The sequence below is a fragment of the Silene latifolia genome, chromosome X, assembly GCF_048544455.1.
Source record: "Silene latifolia isolate original U9 population chromosome X, ASM4854445v1, whole genome shotgun sequence".
NCBI lineage: Eukaryota > Viridiplantae > Streptophyta > Magnoliopsida > Caryophyllales > Caryophyllaceae > Silene > Silene latifolia.
The window spans coordinates 44,266,293-44,292,288 of record NC_133537.1 but is presented as its reverse complement, the minus strand read 5'-3'; the positions used below and the strand labels follow the sequence as shown (position 1 = coordinate 44,292,288).

At 36.7% G+C, this 25,996-nt stretch overlaps 1 protein-coding gene and 1 long non-coding RNA gene across 4 annotated transcripts; both read left to right on the top strand.

Annotated features, from left to right (window-relative positions):
* The first annotated feature begins 6,799 nt into the window (after positions 1-6,799).
* On the top strand, positions 6,800-13,622 carry LOC141621374 (uncharacterized). Its single transcript, XR_012532269.1, has 3 exons — positions 6,800-6,886; positions 12,899-12,959; positions 13,540-13,622. It is a non-coding gene; the product is annotated as an uncharacterized LOC141621374 (long non-coding RNA).
* Positions 13,623-17,489: 3,867 nt separating this feature from the next.
* On the top strand, positions 17,490-23,207 carry LOC141623274 (splicing factor-like protein 1). Of its 3 annotated transcripts, XR_012533276.1 has the most exons (3): positions 17,491-19,618; positions 20,317-22,716; positions 22,800-23,207. XR_012533276.1 is itself a non-coding variant. In XM_074439370.1 (2 exons), the coding sequence occupies exon 1, from the start codon at positions 17,574-17,576 to the stop codon at positions 19,578-19,580; it is 2,007 nt and encodes a 668-aa protein (XP_074295471.1). In that variant the 5' UTR covers positions 17,490-17,573; the 3' UTR covers positions 19,581-19,618; positions 20,429-23,207. The 3 variants fall into 3 exon arrangements, 2 of the variants coding, with proteins under 2 accessions (XP_074295471.1, XP_074295470.1); XM_074439370.1 differs by having other exon boundaries at positions 17,490-19,618; positions 20,429-23,207; XM_074439369.1 differs by having other exon boundaries at positions 20,317-23,207.
* The last annotated feature ends 2,789 nt before the right edge of the window (positions 23,208-25,996 follow it).

Here is a 25,996-nt window from a genome sequence, read left to right as displayed (position 1 = left end):
ATGTCATAATTAATATAACATGTAAACATAAGAATATGAATACGAATCACACACTGCCTTAGCATATAGATGCTAGACAATCGTGCTTATCATGTGAACAACAATATAACGCCACATAGTCCTAGCATGTGAATACTAGACCGACTCATACTACACTATCATGTGAATCACATAACATCCAGGAATCCAAACTCTATCAACCATAGCCGGCTTGCATCTCACCTTCTATGATTCATAGAATCATCAAACAAGAAAGGACAATATATCAAAGACAGGCATAAGTTCTTAGTCCCGTCAATAGTCACTCAGAATCGAGTCTATACCACGAGGTAGGGAAGGTAATCGAACCGGTATCTTGGCTCAGAGGTTCTATCAAAACATGGCCAAGACACAACACAACCCTAGCCTAAAATCTGCGCAGACCTAGACATGCGGATACACACCACCGCACCCAAGACCCACAATTTTTCTAAAACAAAGTGAGTACCCTAAGGAGTCCACCAAAGGGTTGGCTAGTACTTAAGCTGACCACTTACTCTCAAAATAAGTAACGAGGTCATGCCCCAACTTGGATATAAACCCACCAAGTCAGGAACACAGAGGCTATTAAGCAGTGAGCATACACTCGTCAAAGACTATAATGGCCTATCTATGATGAAGGCCGAAATACTCACCTAGGACCTAGTCCCAGCTAGTCCCAGCTTGAATACTTTAGCCCACACCACACAAGACAAGTAGGATACCCAATTAACCATAAGAGGGGCAAAGAGTCCAACTTACCAACATAAATGCTAACATTCTATCATGTGAAAAGCTATATAAATGTCTATTCAAATGAGACAATCCAACAATATCTACAATATCAATAATAATCCAAATTCCATTCTAACCGTTAATTTCATAATTTATGAGAACAAGCTAAAATGGCAACAAGGCAAGAAGACTCAAGTATAAGGCAACCAATTCATCCAACAACCAACATGTGAAATGATAATTACAAATATCAAGGCATAACATAAAATTTCCAATAACAACCAATCTCACCTCAAAGACAAACCCTCGACCGAGTCCCGCGACGGGTCATCGGTCAAATCGAGGTCGATCTGGTTTAAACCTAGTTTGACCAAACTCGTTCGGTCAATCTGCCCACTTTCCAGTCTTGGCCTACTTTGGCCCAAATCACAAATTTTATTGCAATATTATTCTCATGCTATTTCCAATTTCTATCATGTGAAAAACAAAAGTAACACATTATCAATCACCTAAACATTTAACAAACAACAAGCACAACATTAACTACTAATGTGACATTAATTCGTCGAGTAACTCGGAATAGTTACCTTACGCTAGCAAAAAGACAAGTAATAACTTGAGAAAGCTTCTAAAACCCCAAAATTACTCTTCATCTTCAACCACATATGAGGCACCTAAAATAATTATGTGAAAGGACGATATTAACGAATTATCTTTATATAAAATATGAGACGGAAATTAATTCAAATCAAAACATGTAAACATATTCATTAGCTACTGTCTTATGTTCATAAACCATTATGACCCTCCCTTTTGACAGGCATACCAAGAAAATTGTCACAACTTTTACGCCCTAGAAACAGTCCCATAAAACACCATTTTATCCGTCCCAAAATCGAGCCCAAACCAAATGTCACGGCTCCCAAAACCGAGGCCAAAATAGCCCACACGGCCTCCATTTCGATTTGTCCCAAAAGAGTCCAAGGCCGCACAAAACTGGTACCAAAACAGAGTTCAATCAATCCTAAACCAGTCCTAAACCGAGTCAAAACAGTCCCAAAAATGTCCCAAAGTACTGCAGCGGACTCAAAAAAAATCTAATTTCTTGCACAATACCACAACTAAACAAGATCCCAAATAGCATCCCAAAACGATCCCTACATGTCAGTATACACCGTCTTAAATATACCACTTACTAGCTAGCATCCCAAATGATCCCTAGAGGTCAGTATACACCGTCTCAATCATCTCCACATATCTGTATACACCGTCTCAACTATACAACTGACTAATTAACATCCATAAGGATCCCTATATATAATTATACACCGTCTCAATTATAAAGCAGACTAACCAGCATTCGAAATAAACATATTTTACAAGTAATATTTAGTAATCCGTTATCGTTACCTTTTTCCGATCGAACTAGTCCTTCATGACTAACAAATATTCTACCAGACCGTCTATTTTAGTACATACAACCGTCTTATAATAAATAAAGCTGAAAATATAAATGGGTTTGTAAAAATACATGACGAAAATGAATTTTACTTACAACGGATTGACAGGAACGATGAAAGCAGCACTATGGAACGAAAATCATTGATAATGGATGACAAACGGAGTGGCAGAATCAATTTAAAAAAAAAAATGAAAAGGACGAAAAAGAAGAAAAAGGAAGGGAGAAGAAGAAATGTTGCGTGAGAAATGAGGGAGCAACCTGCCTGCCTGCTATTTATTATACGTACGTTTCTTCGTCGTTAAGAAACTTCGATAGTTATTAAAACCGTTTTGAGTTAAATTAAACCGGTTTTGATTCGTTTTGACGGAAAATCAAATTATTCGTCAAACGCGATTTTCGAAAACGCTAAAGTTTTTAAACACGAGTTTACTAGAAAAATAAGTACCCATATGCCCTATATCCTAACTCATTTACCCAACGACCGTAAGAAATAGAAAATCCCATGTTTACGACTTTTCATTGAAATAACCTTTTATTAAAGAAAAGGTTCAAATATAGTTTAAATTACTTTTAAACATTTCCAAACTATCAAAAATAATTATATTACTTCAAAATAAAATAAAATTATATTTTATCGAATTATTATTATTTCAAATAAATTAATATTAAATTAAAGTTGATTTAAAATATTACTTTTAAAATATAATAACGGTCCAAATTTACGGGGTGTTACAGTCATTCCATAACTCTCCATATTTTTTAGTATAAATAGGGACTTTCGTTCCACATATTTCTCATGCGAGTGTCCGCCCTTCTCTTCTCCCTTTGCATTCTAAGACCGTGCTCTAAGCTTTTGACATCTACGTGCTTGATCAATTGACCACGTAATCTCAGATCATTCTGAGTACCAGTCACGTTGCATGACTGACCAATTTGACCAACTACACATCAATTAATCAATCAATTTAATCTAAATACTCTTACGAGGGCACTTTCGTCATACATTCGAGTCGAGCAATCACTAAAATGTTAACTTAATTAATCTTGTTTCGTCAAACATGTAAGTCTGAGGGTGTAATCCCATCTTTTATTATTGTATTTTATTTTTGTACTAATTAATGTAAGATTTATGTCAAAAGTATGCTTAAAACCAATTTCTAAAACCCTTTTATTAAACCGTTTTTACGGATTAACAGTAGGCAGACGTCGAGAAGAAACGCAGCAACTGATGCGCCTCTTCGAAGAGTCGCAGCATCTGTTGCGCCTCTTCCAGAGGCTGCCGCAGTTCCTGCTTTTCTTCTTCTTCTTCCTCGTTTCTCTGTAAATTCGTTCCTTTTCCTTTGTTTTCTTGTTCTCTTCTTTTTTTTTCGTATATAATAACTTTAATACATATTCTTAATAAATATCACGCTTTAATTCCGATTTAAATCCCTTGTAATTGATATTTGCGGGTTTTCGTCATTAAATCAAACCCGGATTTTTAGAGACTCGATTCGTTCATATCAAGTTTCTGAAGTTCGTCTTTGTACATATTTTTACCATTTATTCCCAGTTTGTCTAACTCGTTTACGTTTTCGTAAATAACCTAATTAATTTGTAACTAATTTATAACCCGTATATAATTCGTTCTAATCCGTTTTAATTCGTTTTTATCGCTTTTATGACGATTTCATATGTTAATAATACGCTAAATCACTTTCATCCGAGTCAAATATTAATAATCAACCATTAAATATACCAATGAACATTAACAACACGCAGTTCTGCCAGAACTCACCTCAGGAACAGACGCAGTGACCACTGCGCCTCTTCCAAGGGACGCATCATTGTTGCGCCTGTTCCGGGTTGAATTCTGTCTCTGAACTTCCGTTCTTGCTTTGACCTAATTAATTAATTCACATATTAATCGACTATTAATCGTAATATCACTTCTAATCTGTCCATATTTTCTAACCTATTTTGGTTTCCCTTATTTTTTTCTCAAATTATCCATCTTAAGTATATTTTTGACGTAAATCAATTAAATCGTTGTAATTTATTGTAATTTTAATTATCGCAATTTTATTTATTGTATTTTATTATGTGTGGTTTATTTACTTGTTCTTCACATGTAATTAGTTCTAAACTCTACTTCGACATTAATGAGTGCTAAATTACATGTCCACTGACTTAGTATTAATTCACATGTTAGGATCAAAACGTTGGATGTTGCATTGGATGCATATAATCGACAACATATCGAGTACAAACGATTTCCCTAATCATTAGTAGAGGCCGCTATCGAGGCGGGAGGGATTAGGTGTTCATTAAAAGGACTTTCTAATACGTACCCTCGCCCCTTACTCCAGATCTATGTGAACATCCTTGTTCATTGGCATCCACGAGAGTCATTCTAGACATATAATGCTAAGGGTAACGAGTTCTTAGTGTTCATGTAACTACTTTGTGTCTTGACATGACACGAGGTATTAGAACAGTTTCCAATTTTCCACAATAAATTGGTGGCGACTCCACAAATGCAAACGCTTGTTTCCCAAGCGCCCCCGTGTCCACAGTTTGGCGACTCCGCTGGGGAGTAATACACTTACGTGTTGCCAAGGGTGAAACTTGAACAAAGTTAGGGAATAATTTATATGAGACAGTTGTCGGTTTTCATTACTCGACCTTCTTAGGTCGTTTGAGTCAGCACTCATACAACTACACTATAGTTGCCTAGGACAAACATTTCAAGACCTTTGTCATTTTCAAATTTCACTGAACACAGTGGCACACTCCCACTTCACAAGTTGAGTTTTTCTTTGAGTGAGTGTGCTAGAATAGTCGATCGTGTTTTGATTCGTTGTCAATCTCTTTTCCAATCTCTAAAGATGCCTGAAACTAGTACCACACGTCAGATTGGTCAATCCCAAAAATGGTAATGATCAAATCCTAGTTGCGCTCGTTCGTCTCCAAACAAGCCAAGACCAAGCTTATGAGCGCCTTAAAGCCATTGAAGGCCGAATCGTTGCTGTGGAAACTAGACTCCCTCCTGCAGAAAGCGATGTTCCTAGCGAGGTCGTGCATGATAACCTTTCACCCTTTGTGAACGAGTTAGAGAATGAAAACATCCTGCCCCAGGTGACACTCGACCGAGTGTACCATGCACTCGACCGAGTGGTCGCCTACTTGGCCGAGTGGCCTCCTATACTCGACCGAGCGATCTGCTTTGATCCTTGTTTTGTCAATACTCGACCTAGTATGGGGTGTATACCATTATTTTTGTGATTTATATTGGTTGGTTTGTTTCGGATAAATATGTTGACCCAATATGGATGAGACCTTGTGAATTATTTACGTTTGATCATCTTGAGTGGCATGTTGCAATTAAATGGAAATCGTGATTTAACATGAGAAATTGGATGACAAATGAGGTGATAATCTTGTTGGATATGTGTTAATCGGCGTGATTTGTTTTGTTGTGTAAAAGTAAGATGAAACATGCAAGTTATGTGTCGCATAGTGGTCTTTGCATGATAGTGATTGTGGTCTTCCGTATAAGCGAAAGGGGTGATGATGGATGAGAACGGATATGGAAGCACGTGTGTGATCACGTGGTGGATTTGCCGCGGTATATGGCGTAGCATGATGTCCGGAAATGGGAATGTTGAACATTATTGAGTCACATTACAAGTAATTTTTCATTAATTGATTGTTTACTAGAATTCGCGTAATTGGTGTTTTGATGTGCATACATGGGAAAACATGAGATTTGACGTGATATAGATACATAATTATAATCGGGTTATACCCCGTGATAGATACGTATTCCTATTGCTAATATGAGTTAGGAGTTATTTATGAGATTATAGATTGGGAACCGTGGGTTGGACCGGGCGCTTGACCTTTGGGAGGCTCGTAGGGGTACCCGTAGAGAGACTTCTAGAGAGGTTTCTAAATTGGGATTATAGCAATGGCATAAGATGATACGAGACTTGATAATGGATTTGCAATAAGTAAGAGAGTGTGTTGAACCTGAAACATAGCCATTTGTGCAATTTAGCAACGAGCGTATGAGACCGCAGTTTGAGGTTTGATAGTCGAACTTCGGGACGAAGTTCTCTTTTAGGGGGAGTAGATGTAATCAGTCGGAAATTAAGGAAAGAGAAAGTACAGAACATGAGAAAGTAGTGAGAATTGAGTGAAGAACTTTGGGTTGAGTGCGATGTTTAGAAAGAGTGTATATGGTTGATAGACATGTGAGGTGTGAGAGAATGCATGAGATTTGTGGAAAGGAGAGAGTGAGGTGAATTTCGGGGACGAAGTTCTTTTTAAGGGGGGGGGGGGGGGGGAGATTGTAATACTCCGTATTTTATAATTATATAAATAATATTTTATTATATTTATACGAGTTATGTTTGAGACGGAATAATAAAATAATAATAATAATTATTATATGTTGGTAACGATAATAATAATAGTAGTAATAATAAGTTGTAATAATAATAATAATACGATATACGATACATGTATACGTATACCGCACTCACCATATATATACTCCACCCTAGCCTATCCATATTACCCTTATCCTATTATAATCCCACAAAAGCCACCATCCACCATACATTTTAGAGAGAAAAGAGAGATGAGAAGAAAAATGGAGATTTTGTCCCTCCGCCTCGAGATCGTAAGGTAAACTGTCTCACACTAGTTTTTTATAATATTTTATTTAACCCGACTCGACCTTGACCCGCCACAGACCACCGTTGACCACCCATGGACCCCGTTGACCACCCAATTAGGGGTTTGACCAGTATATATATATATATATATATATATATATATATATATATATATATATATATATATATATATATATAGATTTGGGATCCCATGAGAACCATCAAGATAATGAGAACTGTGAGAACCTCTTTAAGGGCTGAGATTAAACATAGGGCTGAGATTAGTCCAACCCGTCTCACTCTCCATTTTTCAATTATCATTATCACGCGTTCTGCACTTTTTCTCTTTTCATTCAACTTTCTCCCTCCTCCTTCATCACACCCTCTTTCCTGCGATAACTTTGGTTCATTCCTTCTCCATTCTCGTTGATCTCGAGCGCCAATCATTGTGATTTCGACCAAAATACTTCGTATATCCGATTTCAATTTTGCTTCCTTCTCTGTTCCGCTGATTTCATCATTGAGTTTTCCGATTTCGAGCATATTACAATTTAGGTAATTCCACAATTCCCCCATTTTCTTTTTTTATTCCTCAGTTTTCCTGATTTTTATAATTCAAATTAGTTGATTAGGGTTGTATTCTTGTTTGTACTTCTTTCATTTGTGTTCGTTGCTTTGTTCAATTCAAGATATCTGCACATTAATTACCTATTCATTACTTCATTTTACGTACTTAATCAATGATCTATCACTATAATCTCTTGTATGGCGTTTACTATTTATCATTACTCTTTTCTTTGTTTCTGGTTTGATTGTGTGTTCCGTTAGTCTTTTGATGTTTAATGAATTCTCGGACCTTTTTTTTACTCTAATAATGATGGTAGAATTATGCTTTTTGTCATTTGTCTGCTCCTGAAAAATTATCGCAACAATCCCTTTATAGGACACATACTCTTTAGCCCCCATGTCCTCCTAAGGATTCTTAATCTTTTGAGGGCTTCTGCAAGCTGAGGCTTTTGCTCTGAGGAATGCAATTTCTGATGCTATTTGCCATGGCTTTTAAGCATATTGACCCTTAATAGGATCCCTCATTCCATCTCGGTTTTGGTGTGACATTCTATTTTCTTTATGGTATAACAAGCTTTAGAAGCTCACCCGGAACGCGGCATCAGAAATTGTGCGCCTAAAGTATGAAAACATACTTTAGCTCGAGAGAGCTATAAAAAAAAATCAGGTGTAATTCTAGTGAATACCAAGAGAGCTATAAAAAATCAGGTGTAATTCTAGTGAATAGCAAGAGAGCTATAAAAAAAAAAGTTGTGCGCCTAAAGTATGAAAACATAAAGACGTGAATTTACTCTTGAGTCTTGACAGTTACTAAAATAGCATCATTTACTGAGGTTTGAAATTGTGTGCAGAAACTGCAGAGTATAATTTTTTGTATACAAGTTTTGAAAATAAACTTGCATTCATTGCATCGAAAGCTTTCGATGTACAACACCCAAACATATTAGAATCGACTCACCTATAAGACGCCAAATGTAGGAAACATATGGACAAGGTGTAGGGGTCAGTTAGCTCGAGAGATAGAATCATCTTTAGCAAGGGCCACCAAATTAGGTGGTATCACATTAGCAGCTCTGACACTATCTCTTCGATCTTTGCTACCAGAGAACCCGTGACGCCCACCGGGTGTTCCTACTCGCCTAGCTGGAGTCCCAACCATTGTGTTATTGTTAGTGCTGGGGCCGAGTGGTTTCTTTACATTTGGCTTTGACCCAAACATAGCTTCTTTTTCTCAGAGCAAGTCGTTTCACCGCAACTTTTTCTGCTCCTGCAAAATCCATAACAAGGAATTCTCGATTTCAGTAAATTTTTGGCTTCATTGATCTTGCACTTACAGAAACACAGAAGAAAGGCTTTATCTGACAAAGATCCATAAAAAATGGACAAACCAGTAAGTTGGTAAAAATAGAAAGAGTGAAAATGATCGATTGGTTAAAAACAGGTAATTTTAAAAGACAAACTGGTAACAAAAAGGCAAGAAACATTTAGGCTAACAAATGAACATGACTAAAATTTTCTACTTCTGCTCCTTTTTGTCAAGTTGAGCCCGATTTTTTTTAAGTTAGCCGTTTTGAGTAGTAACATAGTTTGGGTATTAAACTGTGACAAAACCTTTAGCAAACTCGATTATCTCTTGGCATGCAATAGACCCTCTAAATCTCTAATGTTACTGTTAAAGCTTTCAGGATATGGTTGTGTTTGCCTTCTTCATGAAATAAGGTTCTATGTACATGAAATAATGTTCTATGTGCATGAAATAAGTGTTAAATGGGCATGAAATAAAATTATATGTGCATGAAATAAGGTTCTATGTGCATGAAATAAGGTTCTATGTGCATTAAAAAGTTATTCAGTTGAATCAGTTGGTTATATTATGATACTAATTACCGTTGGTTAAGTACGTTAATTTCATATGTGCATGAAATAAGGTTCTATGTGCATAAAATAAGGTTCTATGTGCATTAAAAAGTTCTGCAGTTGGATCAGTTGGTTATATTATGATACTAATTACTGTTGGTTAAGGACGTTAATTTTATATGTGCATGAAATAAGGTTCTATGTGCATGAAATAAGGTTCTATGTACATTAAAAAGTTTTTCAGTTGCATCAGTTTGATTATATTATGATACTAATTATTGTTGGTTAAGGACGTTACTTTTATATGGGCATAAAATAAGATTATATGTGCATGAAATAAGGTTCTATGCGCATGAAATAAGATTCTATGTACATGAAATAAGGGAAATGACTATGAAGGAGATTTAATGTATTAACCGGCCTTTTTATGTAACTACAAGGCATTTTAGTGTATCTATTACATATCTTACTAATATGTGAGAAACATTTCAGGGTACTTATGTTAGTTTTTTCGTACTCGTATTTATTTAGCGTATTTTAAAGGCTGTTAGCTCAATGGTAGAGCAATGTGCAAATTTTGCACAAAGGTATGGGTTCGAGTCCCATATAGCCTATTAGATGCATGAAAAAGCAACCTATGTGCATTAAACAACCCTGTATATGCATGAAATAAGTGTCCAATTTCCTCATCTTTTTTGTCTTTAGGTCCATGATAAGAAGTGGAAATAGGATTACCAATTACACTATTTCATTCTTAGAATAAAAGAAAAATTTGGTATTTCATAGCCAATATGGGAGTCGAACCCACATCTTGTGCATTGCACAATGCTCTCCCATTTGAGCTAATTGACTTTCAAAATAAGTAAAACGTAAACATTCATAATGTAGAGAACAGGTGACAGTGACATACTGACATGGTACTCACACCGTCTGTATACGTCGTCCATTTCAGCCAGTTCTACAAACAAATAGCAGTCCCTTACAGAATAGGATCCGATACGCGTTTGATTAGCTTACAACTGATATCTAGAGTTTCAGACTCAAATTAAGGATACATAAACCTTCAAAAGAAAGGCATAAGGTAACCCTCGATTAAAATTTCAGTGAAAACTTGAAATTAGGGAGAAGACAATCAAGCAATCAATAAAACTACTTAAGTCAGACAAAGGATCAAACTACTTAACGTAGGTGGCAGTTCTAACAATAGCCAGTTCTAACAACAGCCACTGTCACAGTAACTCATAAGACGCCAATCAATCCCATGGGCTAGCTAATGTATCATAAGAGAATACAGATACTTTCATTATAAAAGCAAAACAACCAACTATCTAATTCATTCACACAAAACAAAAACATATTAAAACTTTCTAATACGAGTATCAACAATGAACAAAAATTTGTGCTCAGTCCAATCCATTCTTGTTCTCGTCCGAGCTATAGCAGCTGCAACTCGGGAATCCCAAGGTCGTACGCAGGTTTTCAGGCATGTTTGTGTTTGGAAACTCTCAGTTCGACAGTGGTAATAACAATTTCTAATTTCCAAATCACATATTACAGGAGGAAACCAAGGTAGAAAATTTCTTCACAATAGCCAGTTTTAAAACTCTCAGTGTGACAGAGTGTGCTGATTATTGATCTTTCACGAGACAGAGAAGTGACCTAGACATACTTGTGAGCGTCCGATCAGAATCATATCAACCTCTCAGAGTTAAGTCGTTCTCCACTTCTCAGGAGCAGAGAAGTATCCATGAGCCATTAATCAACGTATTAATCAAGGTACCTTTTAAGTAACGGACAATTGGTGAAATAAAGTTGCTGACAATGCAGTTGTTTTCCCTGGACTTTTTGTTTCCACTCTCTACAAATTTCATGTGGCCATTAAACATGTAAATCTATGAGGTGCTGTGCTAATTTGCAGGGACAAACATCATAATGCTTTGACAGTAGCTGATTATGGGAAAACATGAAAGTTAATAACATCCGAACAAATAAAAATTAAGTAACCAAAAACATTGAACCTAAAAAAGATTGAACTGGACTGGAGAGGTGCGTCAGGCCCAAGCAATAGTGCAACACAAAAAAGCATAAAACAAAGATAGAAAAACAGAGAAGATGAATCCAAATTAGCTGAGAAAGAAAAACAGCAAACATAGAAACACGAACAGAGAAGAAGAAAATACAAGAAGAAAAGTGCGAAAGACAAAAAAGCATAAAACAAAGAAAAGAAGAACAAACATACCTAGCAATGGGTGCACCATGGTGGGTTGCAGACACATCAATGGTGAAAGGGCAATAGCCAACAACAATTCAGCTGGTATAAAATTGTTGTAGTGGACGACATTCTTCTTCCATTCAACAGGTATTTCCCTATTTCGCCTTCTTCTTCTCCCGATAATTATTCTTTAACAATTTTGACAACCATAAGAGAACGACGATGAATTATCGTCATCTAAATTGATGAATATGAAAGCTAATTATCAACAACGAAAAAAAATACAAATTAAATTGATGAATGTAAACCCTAATTCGACTAATTTAATTGATGAATCATAAAATTAAAAAGACATAAAAATATAAACCCTAATTTCACTCAAATAAAAATCAAATTCAAGTCTTTACCTCATCGAATCCAAATACAACTCCCATTAATGAAGAAAACCTGACGAATGAAGTTGAACCACAAAGTCTGGAATGTGATCGAAGGGCTACGCGAAATCGGAAATTGATGTTTGAGTATATAATAAACTATGTACTGTGAGGTTTAAAGAGAGAGAAGAAATTGGGGGAATGAAAATGTAAAATGACGGGGTTTGGGTTTGGTTGTGGGAATTGGCTGATCGATCCGTTGTAAATTAAGTGGTTCTCATGGTTCTCATTATGTTAGTGGTTCTCACCGGATCCCGATCCTATATATATATATATATATATATATATATATATATATATATATATATATATATATATATATATATATATATATATATATATATATATATATAAATTTTTGTGCGACGATCTTAAGACGAATTTTCGACCCACCTTTTGTGACTATCTTGGGCTGACCTTGGGTGGGTTTTGTCGAGAGATGAGTGGGGGTTGTAGTGGTGGTCATGGGTGGCGGAATGGATGGCCGTAGGTGGTCGAAAACAGTGGGTTTAAGGGGCCATACGGGTTGACTTTATGGGTTGTGTTTGTTGTTGTTGTCATAGATGTCGGTTGTTATGGTGGGTGTTGTCGGGGTTGTAGGCTGGTGGTTGGGCCCATCGTGTTCAGGGGATGCCACAGTGACGGTGGTGGCCACGGTGGTGGCGGTATGTGGTGTTTTGTGTGTAGGGTGCGGGTGTGTGTGGGTGTTGTAGTTACGGTTGTGTGGTGGTGGTTGGTACGATGATTGGTGGTGGTGATGGTGGTTGGGCAGGCCGGGAATAGGTTGGTTGTGGTGGCTAGGGTGAGGTGGTACACGGTGGGGGTACGGTGGTAGTATGGACCGAGTCTTGTGACGGGTTTTGGGTAGTTTTGAAACAGGTTTAATTAATTAATTCGTATTTAATTTAATTAGATTAGTTAGTAATTAAGTATATTTAATTACTTTAATTAGGTGACGGTTTTATGAAGTGGAGTTATTATTGGATCGGGTTTGCTTATGGAGCTTGCGAAAGGTAGGTTCATCCTACTCAATTTCGATAATCTGTCTATTTGTTAAATGAGTTGTTTGTCATTAATTGTATTTGATGAGTCGGTAGTTGGCATGTTATACGGTATCTTGCATTTATCGTGTTTGTCATGTATATTGGAGGATATTTCGGTGTTGGTTGGTTACCTGTTATATGGAGAAGGAAGGCGGTTGAGAGACCGTCTTCCGCTTGAGTCGCCTATTGGGGTTTCTCACCCCAATAGGAATGTGCACATTAATGACTTGAGTTTGGAAGGACGCGTGTGGTGAGGCACGACATCTGGCAGAGGACCCGAGTCGCTCTTGGGCCCGGTACCACCGACGTGTTCAGAGTACCTTGTGTGATTGTGGCGTCGTGGACGTGTTCCTGGCACCAGTGGTTGTGGTTACGTCTGGGCGTGTCCCGGTACCGGCGTGACGGTTGGATTATTGTTGACTCACTCACTTGAGTCGTGTCACACTTTCTTTTATCGTTACTGACGTTTGTGTGTCTGTGTTTGACACTTATCTCTTTTGGGGTGGCTTGTGTCGATCCATATGATATCCTTTGGTCATATGGGGAGCAGATTATGTTCAGGTTGTTGGATAGTACGCGGGAGACGGGACGAGCTTGATGATATCACGAGACGAGTCTAGTTGGCTAGAAGAGTATAGATGTCACGAGTTGTATTTTATTTACTCATTTGTTTACGTTTATGTAATTCACTAAACATTATGTTTGTTTATAAAATGTTCTTTGATTGAAATTTTGAAACACTACCTCGGGAAACCGAGATGGTAACGCTCTAATTATCTTGGCCGGATGGTTGGGGTGTTACATTCACGCATTGAATTACGGTTCATAATCATATGATTGATCGAATTAGGGCTAAATTTAGGCACCTATTGACGAACTAGGGTTCATCATTAATTAATGATGAAAAATAAAAAATCGAATTCAATTTCACCAATTTCGAGAATTGAATTAGGGATGATAATCAATTGTTTGAACTATTTTGATTATTGTATAAGGATTATTAATCAATTTTATTAATAAAATTCAATTACGAATTGATTATTTGGATAAAAGTAGGGTTCAAATAATTAGGGTTTTTTCGAAAAATAAATCAATTATAAATAATAAATCAGAAAAAAAAAGTTATTCCTAATTGTTGAACATAATTGGAAATTTAGAAAACTAAATCAAATACAAAAAAAAACCATAAATAATGTTAACTAAGTGTAGTTAATAAATTAACTATATATGGAAAATGACTAACCTAACCCTAAACTAATCTAACCTAGCTAACTATGGTTTGCTACGTGTCACGTAGCTATTGATTTGTGTACAAAAAATTTGTACACCATGTGTATGCGTATCATCTTCCGTTAGTTATGATTTAGCATACAAAGAACGAATTTTTTATCACAAAAATCTTAGAGACAAATTTTAAATAAGAGATTATATCAAAATAGGAAAGTAAACTAGTATTGGTGCCCGGCTTCGCCCGGGCTACCTCTACTTACCATTAATTTTTTTTCATTAAATAAAATTACTTAAAGTTGCATAACCCATAAATTTATCATTAATATATTTTTTATAACATATCCTAAAATTACGATGAAATAAATTTTTAGACAAATTCACTACTCCCGCCATTAATATTTTACTCTTATTAATGAAACAATAGTAATAACATTTCACTACTTGCCCGTAATCATTGTTATTTTCACTACTCCCACCGTAATTATTTTTACTGTCACTACTGCTGCATTAATATTGATAATTTCACTACTCCCGCCGTAATTATTGTTACTTTCACTATTGCCGCATTAATATTGATTATTGTCATATAACTATATCCAATGTTACTACAATTCTTTTCTTTATTGACGAAATTACTTTTACTACTTATGCATGCAATTTTAAGAGGATTATATATTTATATAAATATATTACATATATGCATTAAATCAAATCGAAAGAATTATGCAATATTATATATTATGGAATCTAACTTGAATTATTTATAGCCTACTTATTATATTTTTGTATGTTAAATAATTAACATCTCTATACATCAAAAAAATGATAAAGTTTAATAAAATTGCATAGATTTTAAATTTAATATATAATTTTATGATGATAATAATTAATACCATAAGTGTGCATATTTATACTAATTAATTATTTTATTTTAAGGAAATTGACCATCTTCTAGTCTTCTTTAAATATTTAGGAAAATTACCAAACATCTTCTTTCTTTTAATCTCCTTGAAATTGACCATCTTAATTAATCATGTTTAGGAAAATTACCAAGCTTCTATATAATTGACTTTTAACCCAAACTATATAATATTTGCATTGAGATCCCTTAATCGGGTCCATCACACGGTGCTATTGATTTAAAACTATATAATATAATTAATTTGCATAAATTTCTTTAATTACATTAAAGTCCCTTGGTTTCTGGATTTAATATATAGTACTAGGTTTGGTGCCCGGCTTCGCCCGGGCTACCTCTATTTACCGTTAAATTTTATTTTCAATGAAATAAACTATGTTGGAGTTGTCTAACTCACACGTTTACTATTAGTAATATATTTTTCTATGACATATTTTGCAATTATAATGAAATGTAAAATTTATTTTCAAATTATGAGACACGTTCACTATCTCGCTATTAATATTATTACTTTCACGACATTTTTTGTTAATATCATTACGTTCACTACTCCCGTGGTTACTATTATTTCTTTTACTAATTACTCTTTTTTTTTTGTTAAATTCATTATTCCCGTTAATTTTATCCGGCTTGTATTTAAATAAATAAAAATATTTCTTTGAGTCGATTGGTTATTTAATTGTTCATACTTTTTCTCATTGTTACCACTGTTACTTTCACTACATTCGTTGTTACATTCACTACCCCCACTGTCATTATTATAACTTTCACTACTCCCACATTAATACCGTTAATTTTATTAATCTCGTTGCTGCTACTATTACTTTTACTACATTTAACTTAAATTTATAATTCTATGATGATACTAATTAATTCCATAAGTGGGGCATGTTAATTTTAAGGAAAATTACTATATTATTGTGTTTTCTAAATTTAATTACTTTAATTTAATGTAGTTTCCATAAATATTCTTCATCAAGGCATGTTTATATTATACTTTTAACCAAAACTATATAATATTTACATTGAGATCCCTTTATCAGGTCCATCACACGGTGCTATCGATTTAAAACTATATAGTATATTTAATTTGTATAAATTTCTTTAATTACATTGAAGTCCCTTGGTTTCTGGAATTAATATATAGTATTGATAAGAGATTTTATCAAAATAGGAAATGTAGTTTAGGTGGGAAAACTTGAAGATTTTCCTATTCTTTTAGTAAATAGGGGATTATTTGAGAATTAGAGAAAGTTAGGATTCTCTTGTAGTTAATCAAAATGATAAGCGGGTTGTCGTAGACCATTTCGATGCAAACGAGGTTTGAGTTGGGAAAAATGGTGTTCCTTTGTTCAAATTCAAGAAACTTCGGTGCAGATTGAGGCTGGGGCTGCCTATTGTTCGTCGTCACAATTATGTCCAAGTGATAATGTTGCATTGTTAGTAGGTCAAATGGACCTGGGTAGTAGTAACAGCGTTAGTAATAAAGACTCTTCCGACACTGATATGAATGTTGACCCTACTGCTTGATCCAATCAAAATTAAGGGGATCAATTTCTTAAATTTAGTAAAAAAAAAAAGTGGAGGCCATTCCCATCTAAGGATTGATGCAAGCTCTTATAATAACCTCCTTCATGGTAAGGAAATTCATGTTCACCGGCGTAAACTTTTAACCACAATGACAATTCATGTTCATTTACTACCACATAATGAAGTCCAGACGGGAACTCCCTATGAAGAGACTTCAAGAGAAGCAGCAATTCCTCATACAACTTCAAGGCATATGCCTAAGATGCACAATCAAAATTTCGATTTTGAGTTAACAAAGAAGGTTGAGTTGGTTGAAGAGGAGACTATTTACCAAATTGACAAGAAGAAATGCCTACCTTTGGGCTCTTCTTGTGTGAGCAAAATTTCCATGAATCACTTTCATTTCGCAACAGTTAGGGAGCATACAAGGAAGATTTGTAACCGTAAGTTGGACCATTTCAAGGAACGAGGTCGAATGCTTATCCTGTTGCTAATTTGAACACCATATCTTTTGTCAAGCAATTTGCTAATTTGAATACGATACGCTTATACTTATTTTAAAGTATAGTTTTATCACATGATTAATTACTCAATTGATTACCATACAAATATAATCACTGCTTGTCATATACATGTAACATGTCATCAACCAAATATTTCGTATAATATTGTGATATTGAATATATTAAGCAAAAAATGTTAACTCTTACTAAATCATACCCAACCCGAAACCCGTATAAACCCGACTCATATAAACCCGTACCGCCCCTCTGACCCGTTTGAAGGGTCAAAATCCAACTCTTGGTATAATCAGACTTGACAAATTAGGACCCGTTTATAAATACACTTAAATTTTCCCCAAATTTTCCCTCTCTCGCAAATCACAAATTAATTATCAATCAATCATGGAACCTCAAGTGCTTTCTGAAACTCTACCTACTTCTTCCCCTCCTCAAGCCCTAGACGCCGTCAACAACACCACCACGGCGACGCATGACAACGGAATATCAACTCCTGCTGCCGCCGCGAACGGCATTCTGACGACAACCGACACTCAACATCCTCACTCCGCCGTCGAGGATGACACAACTAACCGTCGTAAACGCCGTTCACGATGGGACCCACCACCGTCCGAGTCAGCAGATTCCGGCGGTAGAAAACGCAAATCACGCTGGGCCGACGAGGAGCCGAAACCCCTTATCCATTTACCCGATTTCATGGGCGGTATTGAATTCGATCCCGAAGTACAAATCCTCAACTCCCGATTACTCGAAATAAGCCGGAAATTACAGTCCGGTTTACCCCTCGACGACCGACCGGAAGGTGCCCGGTCTCCCTCACCCGAACCGGTTTACGACAACATGGGAATCCGGATCAATACCCGAGAGTATCGCGCAAGGGAGAAGCTGAACCGGGAAAGACAGGAAATAATCAGCCAAATCATTAAGAAAAACCCGGCATTCAAACCGCCGGCCGATTACCGCCCTCCGAAGCTTCACAAGAAGCTCTACATCCCGCAAAAGGAGTTCCCGGGTTATAATTTCATCGGGTTGATAATCGGGCCGAGGGGGAACACTCAGAAGAGAATGGAGAAGGAAACCGGTGCGAAAATCGTGATTCGGGGAAAAGGAAGTGTGAAAGAGGGGAGATTACAACAGAAATTGAATTTAAAACCCGATTCGGGTGAGAACGAGGATTTACACGTATTAGTGGAGGCGGATACAGCGGAGTCGTTAGAGGCGGCGGCTGGTATGGTTGAGAAGTTACTGCAGCCTGTTGATGAGGTGTTGAATGAGCATAAAAGGCAGCAACTTAAGGAATTGGCTTCGTTGAATGGTACTATTAGGGATGAGGAGTATTGTAGATTGTGTGGCGAACCGGGGCATCGACAGTACGCTTGTCCGGCCAAGACGACGACGTTTAAGAGTGATGTGTTGTGTAAGATTTGTGGTGATGGTGGTCATCCTACTATTGATTGTCCTGTTAAAGGGACTACTGGTAAGAAGATGGATGATGAGTATAAGAGCTTTTTGGCTGAGTTAGGGGGGACGGTGCCTGATTCGATGAAATTGGAGTCGTTGGAGTCGGGTTCTTGGCAAGGCGGTGGCGGTAATGGTAATGGTAATGGTAATGGGGGTGGGCATCCGGGGTTGGGTTTGAATGTGGGTAAGAATAATAAGGAACTTGATGAGACTAACTTGTACATTGGGTATTTACCACCTACACTTGAGGATGAGGGTTTGATTAGTCATTTTTCGGCTTTTGGCGAAATTGTGATGGCTAAGGTTATTAAAGAAAGAGGGACTAATATGCCAAGAGGTTATGGTTTTGTTAAGTATGCTAATGTTGATCAGGCTAATGCTGCTATTGTGGGGATGAATGGACGGTCCATTGAGGGAAGGACGATTGCAGTTCGGGTTGCTGGTAAACCCGCGCAACCCGCTCCACCTCAACCACCCGCGCCTTATCCGCCCCCAAACCAGGGACTGAACTCTTACCCCTCCCAGCAATTTCCTTCTGGTGGCCCCTTAGGTAGTGTGCCTCCACCAAGCTATGGTGCTCCTGTCCCTTGGGGTCCACCCCCGCCGTACCCTGGGTACCCGCCCCCGCCACCTGGGTCGAGTTATTATCCGCCTTCTGTGCAGACCCACATTATGCAGTCTCAGGGTGGTGCGTATGGGGGTTCTCCTGTGAGTATGGCTCCTCATACACATCCTAGTTATATTCCATCTTCGTATGCATACTCACCCTTTTATGGTGCACTACCGCCTCCTCCGCCACCTCCTGCTGAACAACCTCAAGTTCTGGCTAATGTCCCTTGGGCCTCAAATCCCCCACCTCCCCCACCTGTTGAGCAGGCTACTCAGGGAGCTGATGCGGAGTATGAGAAGTTCATGGCAGAGATGAAGTGATTCTTTATTATTACGTGGTACTCTTTCTTTGCAAAGAGGTATGGACTGTGATCTTCGTTTCTTTAGTCTTTTTTTCTCCAACTCTATTTAGTTTTTACAGCCTTCTGTTTTATTACTTCCTGCTGACGGTTGTTTCATTGTGGTGTAGCTTTTGGACCAAATGCTTGATATTTCGTTGTTGAATTTCGTTTTGGGTGTGGGAGGAGGGTAGCCTTCTTCTTTAGCTGTTATATATGACCATTTTACTTTGAGTTGACAGTCGATGTTCTTAATCAGAAAATTTGTTTGGTAATTAGGTACTATTTTGAAGTCTTTTTTGAGTTCTACTGCTGTGAACTCTAAAGCAGATTATAGAGACAGTACATGCCTTTCTGTGTGTATGGTGACATACACAGCGAAGAAACTGAGTGTGGGAGGAAAGAGCTTTGACATAGTTAAATTTGGGTGGCAAAGTACATGGGGAACTTGGCGGGTCACAACTCATAAGTTGGTATACATTTTTGTATTTCACAATTTTTGTGACTTGTGTTTCTCATTGCTAACCCTGACCACTCGTCTTTCAGTAGAATTATGATGTACTCCGTATAATGTTGTGCTGGTTTCAGATTAAAGCAGGGCCTTAACCTCCAATTAAAGAAAATTTTTCGAGTTTTTTGTTGCTATTTTAACTTTTTGTGAAATTTCTCTTTCTTAGCTAATCCCTTTCATTGTTATTGTTGTTGTAATATCTTGACAGGCATCATTTTTCTTGGAGCTCTTGTGAACCTGATTACTTACCTATTGCCATGACTTATTGGAAGTTTAAGACTCACCTCTTTAATCTTGCTGTACTGTTATGACATTTGCAGAGACATGGCGATACAAGCTTGAGCTGCTCCATCCCCCTTTTGCTGCTGCACTTCTGTAATTCACCATTTTATTGTTTTGTCATGCAGGATCTCTGTAGTGGAAGCTCATTGAATTCTTGGACCTTCTTTATATATATATATATATATATATATATTTTTTTTTTATATATTCTCTTGCTGCTATAACAGTCCTTTAATTACTTGACCAGATTCTACTTTTGATTTGTATTTTATTTACGTTAACCGTGTATGTTTCATTTTTTGCATGTTCTCATGGCCCTCATCTTTTGGTCTTTTAACGTTGTGGTCCTTACTTTTCATCTGAAATTCTTGTCGACCTTGCTTCTCACTCTAGGCCTGTCTGATTGTCGGATGGTATCTTTTGACCCTCCTTCAGCCCTTGTCAGGTAGTTTTAAGTTGTTAACAGTTAATGCAGGATGGAGAACACTGTTTTTTCAGGGGTAAGGCTATGATAAGTTTACATGACGTTTTGATGCTTATTGTGTTAGTTTTTCTGCTCTTTTAGAAGACGTTTCTAATAGTACTAGTGAGCTGTTATGTGGCAGGTCAAGTTATTCATCCCTGTGTTGGTGCATGGATCTCAGCAAGATGCTGCCTTTTGGCTTATCAATTGAGTTATTTCTTGTGGGAAGTTTCTGTCTAGCTTTTAGTTGTCCTTATTTCACCCGTCTTCAGATTCTCTAACTTCAGATTCTTTGGTATCGATTTTCATTAGAGGCACTTTCACGGAGTCGCCTTTATGTAGTAATATACACATGTTATTAACTAGAAATTGGAATAGGTTGTTTTGGGGGAAGCCAAAAGGTGTAGGATTGACGTAGAACATGGACATGTCGAAAATGATGTCTGAATATTAGTTGCCTGAAATTTGATCAGAGTAAACTTTATTTATTAAAGGCTGGTGATGTGTATGTGGAATTTTGGATTGTGGATGGAGGAGGGTTTAGGAATTGGAAGGCCAGAGTACTTGGTGCTGTCCTAAGGAAATTGCACTAGAGTTGGCTAGCAGGTCAGTAGGGTTGGTTTTGGGTTGGGTCGACTGGTTCATGTGTGTGTATGATAAATTATCAGATACTCTAATGATTGTGTGTCGTGTATTGAGTATCAGTTAGATGTACCGGATTAGGCAACCTCTTTACCTCGTTTTTTTAGGGTAAAAGCTCATTGTATTAAATTAGTGGGAAAAAGCAGGCACAAAGGTCAGTACAGACAATGTCCTCTAGAGCTTTTGAGCACTTATTCACCCAAAATTCAACTTGAATACTCTTTTAACTCTTTCTAGAAGTTGATTGCATCAGTTCTACTTGGCCAAACCATGTTTTAATACCTGAACAGACCTTGCATTTGGCCGGGGTTATCGCGACCTCTGCCCGGGCCTTCGGCTATGATCCAAAATTATACTGTAGGCATATTGCGTGTTAATCCTCATCGCTGCCTACAAACGGCCCCTTGACTGTAGCCTTTAGATAAATACTTGTTCTTCATTTGTAACCTGGAATCCGACATGATAAGCCGTTTACCATCTTGAAAACAAATTGTTTTCTTCAGGTTAACGTTGGCATGTTGCTCTGCCATGGAATTATTGTGTTGTTTGGATTACTTTCTAGGTTTTATAAATTACTACTCCTTCTGTCTCTAAACAAAGTTGACAACTCTCATGGCACAAGAATTAACAGTTGTAAGAATGTGTGGAGGAAAATGCAAATTGAGAAATCATGGAACAGAAAGGGAACACAGCAAAGTGTGATCCTGAAAATGAATTTGTGAACCTTGATGTTTGAGACACGGAAAGTATCTCTGTAGTCTATAGCTGATAAGTCGGCATATTGCTTTGGTGTTGGTTCTCTAATGTTTGTTGTTTTTACGTCCATTCCTGCTTTTTGCACGAGTATTTGATACTCGACACTCTTATTTGGGTGCAATGACTGGGTACTACAGAGTACATTTTAAACCGAAAACATTGAATATATGTTACCTTTGTAACCGAGTCTGATGATGAAGTTGCTGTTGTGTATGTATCAGCTGAAGGCATTGCCAATGCTTTGCTTATGCTGTATGGTTCGTTTATTTTTAGATTGTTTATATTATTTCCGTTTTGGATATGTTTGTTATGTAGAAACTAGAAAGAGTGGGTAGATGCCTTCCCTTGGATGACCAAGTTTAACGCGATAGATGTATTTTTTGACGCAACATTTATCCTGGATCATTTGGGAAACCATAATGTACATCCAACTCCTTATCTTGTCATTGGTGGGAACACTATGAGGTTTGTTTTTCTTCAACTTGTGATTGCTAACCTTAAGGGTCAATCGAGGAACAGGTTAGTCCTAATAGTTGTCTAATACGCAGCTGCATGTGGACAAGGGCATAGCCGTTTCGTTTCGACTCTACTGCTTGGCAGTCGGAGCTGAATTGAATTCATCTTTTTGCTTTAGGCGTGGCTTGTCGGTTGAGACTTGAGACGACTTTTTTTTTTTTTTTTTTTTTATGTAAGACGATAATCATCTGAGGTTTTAGGCAGCAAGTCCGTATGACATTGCTTTGGAGCAAAACATGACGTTAACATTAGATTTTTGGGTCTTCTTTCTTTCACCTCTCTCTTATTTCACTTTCTGTAATTGCTAGAGTTAGGGAAACTGTAGTTAGATTTTAAATTCATAATACGAAGTTAAGAGATGCTTATCACTGAGGAGTAATTTGCCTTGGAATGAGGAAACTAAATGTATTGAAATTCGAAATATGGATTTTATTTTTTCACATACATTTTTTCATTATCTTTTCATATTATACCCTTTTTGCTAAACCTACGCAAATTAAGTGTTATATTACCTTTATCCTAAATCTACACAAATTAAGTCTATGTTTTTCCTTAAAATTCTTCATTTAGTGAAGTAATTTAGTTATTTAAGAATTATTAATATGTTTTGTTGAAAGTATTGGATTTATCATTAGAAATTAATATGTTTAATTGTTTATTAATTATTATCAATTAGGGTTTATTTTTGGGGGAAGACAGTAAGTAAAAATTATGAAGTTTCATATCAGTAACATTAAACAATGCAATCTCTTGAGTTGTAAACAATGGCGATTGAGGATTGATCGATGATGCAGTAATGCGTGAAGTTCCAATTTGGATGTTTACTCCCATGGATTTTTTTAAAAATTGCATGTGAGAATTTGTTGCAACTGGTAACATGTGTGTCAAGGCAAGTGTTGAGTAAAACCACGCAGCCATTAATTACCAGTTGGATTTTTTTTTTTTAGACAACTGTAATTACTAGTTGGATGTTCTACCAGAAATCTTAGATTAACCCACGCAGATTTTATCAGATTCATTCTTATAGATTTATCATCTTTTATTGACCCACGCAGACGATAATTACCCTTTTGCTCTTTCGTTTGACGGAGAAGCCCGACAAGGGTAGTCAAGGAAAGGGGGAGTCGAGGTCGGCCGGAGCATGAGTCTACCGGAGTGAGGTTGGACGGAGTGGATTGCCGAAGGGAGGTAAAAGAAAGGGAGATGAATTAAATCGATTGAGTGAGGAAGGAAAAAATGACAAGGATATAATTGTCAAATGCGTATGTGAAAGAGTAAAATTCATATGTGAAAAAGTACAACCCAAATTTAATTAGAAAAATGTCAAACGAAGAGAATACGACACATCAATAACTACCCGAGCTGATTATGGGTTAGGTCTAAGTGGGTCGCGCATATTAGGTTCATGTTGTGTCAAGCTAATAACAGGCATACTTGGCCATCATAAAGTCAGGGTTAAAATTGGGTAATAAGTCGGATGGATTTAATTTTAGTATTACTATCAGTATATATTTTATCTTATATTTTTATAATTTCAATTATTTTAGCTTCAAGTAAAAAGTGATTATAAGATGGATGTCAAGTAGACTTACTTTTACCATTATTATTAATTCTTTCTCTGGTCATCGATTTGATTGAGTCAATGATGGATCACGAGTCTGTCCATGTTAAGCGAGGGTTTGATTTGGTACAAATAATGTTAACATTGTTGTTTGCCTCTTGTCGGTTCGGTTCAACCAAATCTCTTGTTCTAGCGTGTTAGATTTTGGGCGGTTCAGGTTGGGTTCCATTATTTGGGTTAGCTTTTGTCAGCTCCAAAAAGAAAAGAAAACTAATGTATTTGGTTATGTTAGCAATTGATCCAAAGAATATGAGTTCATAAAATAATAGATTAAAATGAAAACCTAAATAAATGGCTAGAATAAAAGGAGCTCATGGATGTGTTGGCTACAAGTACAACATAGTTTTAAACCCCTCCGTTTGTAAATCTGTTATATACTACTCGGTGGTAAATAAGTTGTTCTCAACTTGAAATACCACCTGCGCTTTCCCATGATAACCCTATATTTTTATTAAATAGTTCGTACCCCAAATCCAGTTCCGTCGGAGGTGTTTGGTTGGAGGAGTTAGAATGAAATAGAATGAATTTGATCTATTTTAGTGTTTGGTTAAATTATTTTGGAATAGAGTTAGAATTTGATGGATTTTAATTCCTCACCCATCCTTTGAAATCTAATACCCATATTCTGGTTGATTTCAAACTTCATTCTCTCTTTCATACAATTCTGTAATGAACCAAACAATAATTAACGTTTAAGGATTGTTTAGTTCGTTAAGGGAATTAAAATTCCAAGGAAATAAGAGTTCCAATGATTTTGTAAATCACATGAAATGGAAAAAAGTTGTTTGGTTGGAATGTGGGAAGTGAATTCCACAGGAATTCTCACTTACCTAGGGGGCCTAGGTAAGTGTAATAACCCGAATTTCTATAGTTACTCGGACTTTCACTCGGCCGAGTGAAAGTCACTCGACCGAGTGTGTTGGTCCACTCGACCGAGTAGACCTGTGTAGTGTTGAGATTTATTTTGCCGGCTGTCATTCGGCCGAGTGAGTGGTTCACTCGATCGAGTGCGATGTCACTCGACCGAGTGAACATATTACTCGACCGAGTGTCATGGGAACCGTTGAGTTTCGCGTGGGCTTGCTTTGATGGGTTTTGATATATATACTCTATTTTCTGGTTTTTCTCATTCCTAAACCCTAACTCCTTCTCTCTAAACCCCTCTCACCTCTCTCTACAATCCCTCCTTCTCTAAATCCTAGATCTACAACTAAGGGTGAAGATTTTGGAAGATTCATTCACATATTCTTGTTCCTTATCCCTTGGTGAGTCTTATACTATCTTTTTCCCTTTAATTTGGATAATTCGTTTTAAGACTAAACCTTAGAATTTGGGGGTTTTTAATGGTGTTGTTAATTAGTGTTTTAATTAGTATTAGGAGTAATTAATGGGTAATAATGAAGGGTTAATTAGTAGTATTAGTTGTTGTAGCATATTTTGTGATAGTTGTTATGGAATTATGTAGGATGAGACGGTTTTATGATATGGATGCTTGGTGGTTTCAGATTTGCTTGTGAAGAATGCTAAAAGGTAGGTTAATCCTACTCGGTTTCAATAATGTGATGTTGTTTATGTTGATGTTGTTGTTAGTCTTACATAATTAGGGCA

Bases quoted from the DNA above. Each gene is read 5' to 3' on its own strand.
- LOC141623274 (XM_074439370.1), top strand. From the start codon at position 17,574: ATGGAACCTCAAGTGCTTTCTGAAACTCTACCTACTTCTTCCCCTCCT.